This window comes from Brachyhypopomus gauderio, chromosome 2, assembly GCF_052324685.1.
Source record: "Brachyhypopomus gauderio isolate BG-103 chromosome 2, BGAUD_0.2, whole genome shotgun sequence".
Lineage (NCBI taxonomy): Eukaryota > Metazoa > Chordata > Actinopteri > Gymnotiformes > Hypopomidae > Brachyhypopomus > Brachyhypopomus gauderio.
The window spans coordinates 15040910-15050909 of NC_135212.1; the positions used below are offsets into that span (position 1 = coordinate 15040910).

A 10000-nucleotide genomic window follows, 5' to 3' on the forward strand; every position below is an offset into this window, starting at 1 on the left:
CTTTGTATTTCAGGTGTGGGCTGCAGTGGGAAGGACTAACTTCTGGCTCCACCCCTCTCACAGTACACCTGAGAGCTAGTGCTAGTGAAGCTTTGCCAGCAAGTCCCACCTGTGGTTGTGGAACTACTCCGGATACGGCTAATTCCCTTTTGGCCAAAAACAGCCTGTAAAACCCACAGAGGAACCCACTCACACACACACACACACACACACACACACACACACACACACACACACACACACACACACACACACACACACCTTTCTAAAGATAGACAAACTGGTCTCTTCCACTCTCCTGTCAGAGTTAATCTCAAGAAAAACACACTCCGGAACAGCTAACCACAGCCAACTTTAAAACATTTCTCTTTCTCTCTATTCATTTCTCTCATTCTTGCATATATTTATTCTTCGTCCCTTCTGCCATTCCTTTCTTCCCTTCAGATGGTTTATAAACCAGCTTGTATTCTCCAAACAGAAGTGGTAAAGTGAAACTACATGCCAATATTGTTGTTATTGTTACGTGTTGACCTTGCTGCGCTCTGATTGGACAGAGGTGTCCACACCTGTTCCTGAAGGATTAGTCTTTCAGCACAGCAGCCAGGAGCTCAACACACCCACCGAGAGCCTGTGAAGACCACGCTACACTGGGAGATGAACCGAACCTGAGCATGTTCTCTCTCTCTCTCCCTATGTCCCTCACATGTGCTCTCTCTCTCTCCCTCACACTCTATCACCACGCACCTTCCTAATCTCACCACACCCATCCCTAATCACCACACCTCTCCTAATCTGACCACACCCCTCCCTAATCACCACACCCCTCCCTAATCACCACACCCCTCCCTGATCACCACACCCCACCCTAATCGCCACACCCCTCCCTAATCACCACACCCCTCCTTAATCACCACACCCCTCCCTAATCGCCACACCCCTCCCTAATCGCCACACCCCTCCCTAATTGCCACACCCCTCTCTCATCGCCACACCCCTACTGGATGCAGATCAATTGCATTTGCATTGTCATCACAACACGAACATATGCAGTAAACACATCGAAAAATGCACAATGAATAAGAAAAATTCACATGCACTGCGCATGTAAATTGCTCTTATTTGACCCATCAGACCCATCACGTGCCTTCTAAAGCCCGACTGGCCGTTAGCTGCCCTCGGTGCTGTGGACCACTGGACCACTCTGCTGGAAGACTCGTGGGTTCTCGTGTTTGTGAGTGCTCTCGGTCTCTGATGGTCGTTGGCATTCTTCTGTTCTCATTACTGCACTTCTGTTCACATCCGTTGATGTTCGTTTCGATTAACGTCTGTCAGTTGCAGACTCACATTTGTGTTTCTACTGATGTTCTAGTCCCATGACAGTGATTTTAAAAGAAATTGTTTAAGGAAACAGGAGAAATTACACTTTAATTTTCACAATTGGTTGGGTATGCCCATCCAATAAGCTCAATAAATGTGTTTGAAATCATTTATTTATTCGGTAGATTTAGTGATCATGTTAGCAGTGTACCTGTTAAAGCCCACAAATATTAATTCAAACCCACTACACCACACTACACCTCAAACCCACTACACCACATCCTCCACCTCAAACTACACCACACCCTAAACCACACTAGTGGTGGGCGATATGGGAAAAAAAATTAGCACAATTTCTTTGCATAAAATCACGATTTTGATTTTTTATCACAATATTCCATCCAAAAAAATGGGGGGTTACAACCCTTTCTTTCTAAGCAGATTTAAATGAGTGACACTGATAAAGTACACTATTGCACTAAATATACAATATTTCCCAGCACGTTAAATTTAATTAAGTTAAATATTTATACATATAGTCAAAATGATTCGAAATAATTCGCTTTTTATCACATTATTTAATGGTTGTTTCTTTTCAAAACGCCCAATCTTAACATGTTCAAGTTATGTTTCGTCCTGGACTTACAAGAGGCTCGTATTTGTTAACGTAATACAAGAAAACTGTTTTTCCAGCACTTAAATTCCAGCACTTTTCAAACCTGAAACACAAAGCAACATAAAAATTCGTCAGGTAAATGTTCCTTTCTGTTTTTGAGGGGTGTTTCTTTATACTACCACATATTGTTTCGGACAACACTGCAAAGAACGTGGAGTGACGCGCCAAGTTTAAGTACCTGTATAAACACCTCCGCCGTTTGTGGGGGTTCGCGTGAGGTGTGCGGAGTCGCGCCTACGTCTCAAGTGATTGAATAAATTTGTTGTACTGGCATCGGATGTTTTTACATGTTCTTTGCACACCTTACATATCGCTGAAGTTTGGTCTTTGTCAGTGGAAGAAAATCCAAACCAATTCCATATTACAGAGGTAAATTTCCTTAGTCGTTACCAGCTCCTCGGTTTGGCTTTCAGCCATGGTTGTCCAATTTTAGTTTTTACAAACACAACATGGAGGTGTGGAAGACGCACAGTTCGCTGTGATTGGCCAGCCCTACGTCTGCCGCATCGGCTGGAAACAGCATTTAACAAAAGTCATTGCGCTGATTGGCAAAGGCAATCTATACGATTTCTCTAATTTGGTAGATCGCCTGCAATTCTCCACTCATTACCGCCATTCACGATTTTATATTGTCATATCGCACACCCCTACACCACACCCTCCACCTCAAACTACAACACCCTCCACCTCAAACTACACCACACCCTCCACCTCACCACACCCTGCACCTCAAACTGCACCACACTCCACCTCAAACCCACTACACTGTTTGATGGTGTTGTATAGTTACAGGTGTGTTTGATGGTGTTGTATAGTTATAGGTGTGTTTGATGGTGCTGTATAGTTATAGGTGTGTTTGATGGTGTTGTATAGTTATAGGTGTGTTTGATGGTGTTGTATAGTTATAGGTGTGTTTGATGGTGTTGTATAGTTACAGGTGTGTTTGATGGTGTTGTATAGTTACAGGTGTGTTTGATGGTGTTGTATAGTTACAGGTGTGTTTGATGGTGTTGTATAGTTACAGGTGTGTTTGATGGTGCTGTATAGTTATAGGTGTGTTTGATGGTGTTGTATAGTTATAGGTGTGTTTGATGGTGTTGTATAATTATAGGTGTGTTTGATGGTGTTGTACAGTTATAGGTGTGTTTGATGGTGTTATATAATTATAGGTGTGTTTGATGGTGTTGTATAGTTATAGGTGTGTTTGATGGTGTTGTATAGTTATAGGTGTGTTTGATGGTGTTATATAATTATAGGTGTGTTTGATGGTGTATAGTTATAGGTGTGTTTGATGGTGTTATATTATTATAGGTGTGTTTGATGGTGTTGTATAGTTATAGGTGTGTTTGATGGTGTTGTATAGTTATAGGTGTGTTTGATGGTGTTGTATAGTTACAGGTGTGTTTGATGGTGTTGTATAGTTACAGGTGTGTTTGATGGTGTTGTATAGTTACAGGTGTGTTTGATGGTGTTGTATAGTTACAGGTGTGTTTGATGGTGTTGTATAGTTACAGGTGTGTTTGATGGTGTTGTATAGTTACAGGTGTGTTTGATGGTGTTATATAATTATAGGTGTGTTTGATGGTGTTATACAGTAGTACTGATGCACCTCTTTCATATCTGCAGGATGAATGGAGCTACCAGCATCGCTTACATCCACACACACACACACACACACACACACACACACACACACACACAAGTGTGTGTTATCAGCGGAAGAGCACGTTGGTGGGTGAGTGAGAGATAATGGCAGAGATGTGGGTCATTTTTCAGCTGCATCAGATAACAGCACAGTCATGAGGACATTCATTCATTCATTCTCTCTCTTTCTCTCCCTCTCCCTCTCTCTCCCCCACCCCCTTCTCTCCCTCTCCCATCCCCCCTCTCTCCACCAGCTACTTATAAGATGACCAAGTCAGAAAGATCTACCTTTTCAAGATCGGTTGGAGTGAGATTTGAACCTGGAGGGTATGGCGAGTGTAAATTAATGATGGGGGGGGGGGGGGGGGGGGGGGGGTGGCAAACGTAAATTGTTACCGGGGCGGTGTATATATACAACCATTAGTGCAGATGGACTATAGCCTGTCATTCATCCACCACTTTTTAATGTCATGCGATCTACCCACATTCCTTCGCAATCGACCGACACTTCCTTCGCGATCGACGTAATGGGCACCCCGATATATAACATAAATGGAGAAAGACAATATTATAGATTGGAATTAAAAAAACTTATAATATCTCAAAATGCGTATTAAATAATATGGAATTATGAGTAATAATCAGAAAGATGTAACAATTAGTAATAATCGATATTTTGTTGTTTGTCTTCACTGGGACTCGTGCTACAGGCTGACACGTATCAAGCTGTGTGTATAATCAGCTCACTCTTCTCTGCTAATATGTACGGTAGTTTCTCAGTGTCATTGCAGCGCTGAAACTCCGGAGAGACGATGATCACTTTCTCACTGAATCCATGTCTAATGGAACATTCTGCAGCTCGGTCTCCACTCACAGGGGGAACACTGTCTGGCCCCTCAGAGTGACCAGCTGTCTGTGCCAGCCAGTTCTAATGGCCAGACTGGTCTCACCGAGTCTGTATACTGTCAAAATCATCCTCAGCTTCTTTTCATTGTTGTCAGGTAGGTCAGTAATGTGCAGTCTTGATTTAAGGCCACATAGCCTTGGAGTTAGTGCTGTTGTTGGCACCGCTGGGCACGTGTGATCCACAGCCCCCCAGTAATCACTAGTGTGTGTGTGTGTGTATGTGTGTGTGCACCATGGCCCCCGAGTAATCATTAGTGTGTGTGTGTGCACCATGGCCCCCTAGTAATCACTAGTGTGTGTGTGTGTGTGTGTGTGTGTGTGTGTGTGTGTGTGTGCGCACCACAGCCCCCTAGTAATCACTAGTGTGTGTGTGTGTGTGTTCTAACTGCACAGATGGGTTAAAAGCGGAGGACAAATTTCGATTGCGGTGAAAAAATCACAATTGACAAAATATGGCACATTTGAATTTATATTTTGTTGTGTAGTTTCAATCAAGTGTGTGATGTAATAGTGTTTTGGAGTGGTTATAGTTTGGTGGGGTCTGATTTTCTGAGTATGGGTCAGACTCTTTCCTGTCTGTGACATGAGGTGTTAGGTCACTGCTCATGCCGAGTGTTTCTGCCGAGTTCCAGGGCTCCTAACAGCCTCCCAAAACTCACTGCTACAGGAGAAAACAACAAATTAGATTTTAACAAATTTAGCATTTAAAATCTGATTGAGTGTGGTGTGGTGTTTTAATAGCAAGAAGAGCTCTCTCCTTCTGAGTCCCTTCACAGCCAACACTTTCTGTGGGATGGGTTGTTACGCCCAAATAAGGGCATGTTTTAGCTTTAGTGGTGAAGCAGTTAATTGTAAGAATACAGTTGGTTTTAGTTCTGTGGTGGTTTTGATTTTTTGAGACCAAATTTCACATAAGTTTTCCAATATTTCTAAACGTCCTCGTTTAGAAACACACACACAGTACATTTAAATACATGTGCTTGATCTCCATGGAAACCAACAGACCAGAAAGAGAGAGGCCAGGAATCGGCATAAAAAGGAAAGATTTAAAGAGATACAGATAGAAGAATGTGTGTGTATGTGTGTGTGTGTGTGTGTGAGTGTAAGCATGTATTAGAGAAAGAAGCCACAGGTGGTTAAAGAACCACGAGAATAGCTGGTGGCTATACAGGAACCCCCTACAGAACACACACACACACACACACATCACCCCCCACCCCCCCCCCCCCCCCCCACCCCCCCTCACAACCCCCCCCCACTCTCAAGCGCGCGCGCACACACACACACACACACACACACACAACCCCTCTCTCACACACACACACACACACACAGCTGACTGACAGCTGATGAGTGTGTTTCCCGAGGGCTTTATTTAACACTTAAACTTCCTGTTTATCCAAAAGCACTCCCGGGTGTGTGTGAGGGTGTGTGTGAGGGTGTGTGTGAAGGTGTGTGTGTTTCAGGACCATCAAAAGATCTTCCATGTGTCAGTACAGGATCCTGTTTAAGCTGGAAGTAGTTATTATGCTGTCAGAACAAATCTACAACGACAATAACAATCGGAAGATGGGTCTTCCTGTCTGAGCTCCCTCACTCACACACACACACACACACACACACACACACACTGTATGACAGTATCAGTGGGCACTCCTGTATACATACTGGACCTGCCAAACCTTTGCTCTGCTGCAGCCAAAAACTGTCTGGTACTGTTTTTACAACACACACTTTTACACAGCAGACACACACACCAGACACCCTAAATCCCCTACCCTAAACACCATACCCTAAATCCCCTATTCTTTACCTTACCTTAAAGTCTCACGCCAATGCCCTACTCCAACTTGGCCTAACGTTATAGATTATTTTAGTATCCGGGTAGTCTACTGAGTAACCTGATAACACTTTTGCAAGAGCAAACACACAAAAACCAACATGTCTCCTAAGAACAACCACAACCTTTTTTGCAAAGAAAAAATAAATCAAAATTTTTTATTCCATTAATTGCAAACATCTCCCAACATTAATCTAATTTAAGTGCCATATTACTTTCAGGGTTTTAAAGCAAACATTTTCTGAAATAAAAAACCAAATCTGAAAGCAACTTGAAAAAATGTCCTAATTTTCACGCATTTCAAGTACTTCAAGATGAACGACAGTCGTTATTATTGTGAAGAAGTTAGTGCAGCGATGTTAAGTGAACACATTCAGATTTTTACTTTTCCTTCCATTGCCAGAGTGACCAATATCGCAGCTCAGCAATATAGGATTTTAATCCACCACAAAAACCTTATCTTCCCCAATACAGGTCACACTTGCCGTCTCTGACAAACACAGTCGCCGTCTTCCAACAGAGCAGCAAATGCTTTTTCAGTCCAGAGGAATTTTAATTATTCATTTATTTATTTTGCCTTCCGCTCCATTCTGATTTTCTATCCCCTTTCAAAGGGCCCCAAATTGCATGCGCGCACACACACACACAAACACAGAGCACTAATTGGAGCTTTTGTCCCATGTGTGTCCACTTCCTGTGGCTGAGGCCAGGAGGAATGCAGGAATGTGTGTGTGTGTGTGTGTGTGTGTGTGTGTGTGTGTGTGTGTGTGTGTGTGAGTGTGCGCGCGCGCTGTTTAACTCTAAATCAGCACGATATTCAGAACGACATGATGTCTGCCAGGCAGAACAGAATCATGGGTTCATTCCACAAACACTTATTCCTCTCAGAGGAGATCAGTGCCCAACATGCATTAACACCCCTGAACACAGAACCACACTCATGTCAGGAGCTCATATGATTCACTTCATCTCACACTCTTTCACTTAATGTTTTATTCCCCATCATTCTTGTTTTTGTTAGAAGTCAGAATAGCATGTGTCTCATGGCCTATAGGGAGACACTTATAGGGAATAATCTGAGACTGAAGACTGATCCCAGATGAGAAAAACACACACACACACACAGTGTGTTCTTTTTATTGTGGTCATTCTCCGGGTTAAAAAGATCCCAAATGGTGACCATTTCACTGTGAAGTTAAAGGTCAAGAGAAGGTCAGTGCAGTAAAGCACCAGGTCCATCTACTGGTTTGTGTGAACTGCCACAGGAAATTGTCATTATGAAATTACTAGGCCGTCATTTGTAATATCATGAGCACGGAACGCAAACCCAAATTCTGACATGAATTCCCAGAAGAATTCCGAGGTGAATTCTGAACTGTGTTCATGGACTGTGCTCAGTTTAATCCCAGTGGTGGAATATGAGGACAGTGTCCACTATACTGGACACCATAGAAGTGTCTCATCCTCTTTCTCCTGGTCCTGGGTCCCCACGACGGTGCTTTGGCACCCTTACAAACAAAAAAGTGCTACATGGATCTGAACTGAGACTAGAATTCATCGAGCAGTAAACAAAAAAACAACATTTGTCTCCCATGACAACAGGATGAATTTAAGAGACACAATATAGACACACACACACACACACACACACACACACTCAGAGACCTGCACTCTCTCTCCCGTCATCAATGACACAGGGTGTGGGAGGAGCTCAGAGATGCTACACACACACACACACACACACACACACACACACACACACACACACACACACACACACACACACACACACACACACACACACACACACACATCCTGCTATCCTAAGCAACCAGTAAACAAACACCACGCATATCCTCCCAATGTCCTGTCTCTTTGAGCATTCTGGGAAATTCAGAGTCTTCTGGGAGGGAATGCACCACGCTCCTGTGAAACCTCAAGGTCCCGAGGAACCGGACGACAAACTTTAATACTGTCCAGTTAAAGCTGTAAGCATGTAAGGTAAATACAACACAGACAATGCAATCTAAAGGTCTTAACCGGGGTGCCCACAAGTTTTCAGCTTGCGTTCCACTTTTAAGATGACCAAGTCAGAAAGATCTACCTATTTATCTTCTAGCGGCGTGTGTCGATCGTTGACCGGGGAGGGGTTTGCGTGTCAAACCCTAGACGTCAGATTGGCTACCATGTATGTCAATCAAAATAGAACTGTCAGTGCAGATGGATGATAGCCTGTCATTCATCCACTACTTTTTAATGTAATGCAATCTACCCACACTTCCTTCACGATCGACTGGTAGATCGCAACCGACGTAATGGGCACCCCGGCCTAAAGAATCTAAATCTAAAGAATAATCTGAAAGGAAACCATGCACCATTCTTCCAAGACCAGTCTAGAAGAAAATCTGTAACCTTAAGAATACAATATCGACACAGGGCAGTGTGAAAAGAGTGAAAAGTCTCAAGGCAGGTGGAGAAATGGCCCCTCGGTGAGTGACTGACACACCCCAGGTGCACCACACCACACTGTTTTGACGTTCTCTACATCTTTCCTCTCTTCAAAACAGGAAGCAAAGGAATCCCAGCACCAAGGACTTCCTGACTGACCCAAAAGAGAATGCAAAATAAATGTGACACAGGTGGTGTGGAGTTTCCTGATGCACCCCAAACTCCGCCCTCTCCACTCTCCCCAAACTCCGCCCTCTCCACTCTCCCCAAACTCCGCCCTCTCCACTCTCTCTAACCCCCTCCCCCCTTGCTCTTACATTTTTCTGTCTAAATTTGTATCAACAAGAACAACAAGAGGGAACATAGGTCAATGCACGTGTGTGTGTGTGTGTGTGTGTGTGTGTGTGTGTGTGTGTGTGTGTGTGTGTGTGTGTGTGTGTGTGTGTGTGGGACACATGCGCTACTGGGCCAGAAACAAACCAACTGGTGCCATTTTTAAACCAGGACGCTAAACACAGGAAATGTCCTCATGAAAGACACTCATACTCATACACATGCACACACACACACACAGCTGCCTACAGACCCACAAACAACCAGCTGGGTATCGTTTCACCACATACAATTACACAATTATCAGCCTCCACTGCACCTCCGTTGCTTTTGGCAATTAAACCTGCGGCAGTGACACCGGAACCAATTCCCACTCAGTACCGCATCCGTGCTGGAATGGAAAACACGTCCAGAGAGAGAGAAAGAGAAGGAGGGACAGACCAAGGAAGATTGAAAAAGATAAAGACAGATTTGTGTTGTGTGTGTTGTTCAGTGGTGTGTTGTTGAACAGCTGATCGTCTGGTTTGTAGATATTAGAAGTGCTGATTCTGCTTCTGTTTTTGCTTTGGTAATAATGCAACTTACAACTTTCATGCAAATAAAGCACTGTTGAACAGAATTGATAGAAACAGATGAGACAGAGTGAATGAGAGAAGAGAGAGAGAGTGAGAGAAACAGATGTGTGAAACTGTGAACACACTGAGATTAACGGGTGCAGATTCTTTGAACCCAGGAAGCACATGGCCTCCATCTTGGGTGACAGGCAGCGCAGAGCACGGATTAGACGCACAGGGGCGGAGTCAGGGGGCGGAGTTGAGCAGCATCACGGATGCTGG

At 43.9% G+C, this 10000-nt stretch overlaps 1 protein-coding gene across 7 annotated transcripts in view; it reads right to left on the reverse strand.

The window, feature by feature from the left end:
- The window catches only part of afg2a (AAA ATPase AFG2A), a 91321-nt gene that overhangs the window by 25928 nt on the left and 55393 nt on the right, over nt 1–10000 (reverse strand). Inside the window, exon 14 of one of the 7 annotated variants that reach the window (XM_076988200.1) lies at nt 5072–5204. The exons of 5 other annotated variants lie outside the window; for them this stretch is intronic. Coding sequence is in view for 1 of the 2 variants with exons in the window: in XM_076988182.1 (XP_076844297.1) it covers nt 5199–5204 (6 nt within the window). In the remaining variant the exon portion in view is untranslated. Of the gene's footprint in view, nt 1–5071; nt 5205–10000 lie in introns of those variants that run through there. One more of the 7 variants, XM_076988182.1, reaches the window with a different exon arrangement.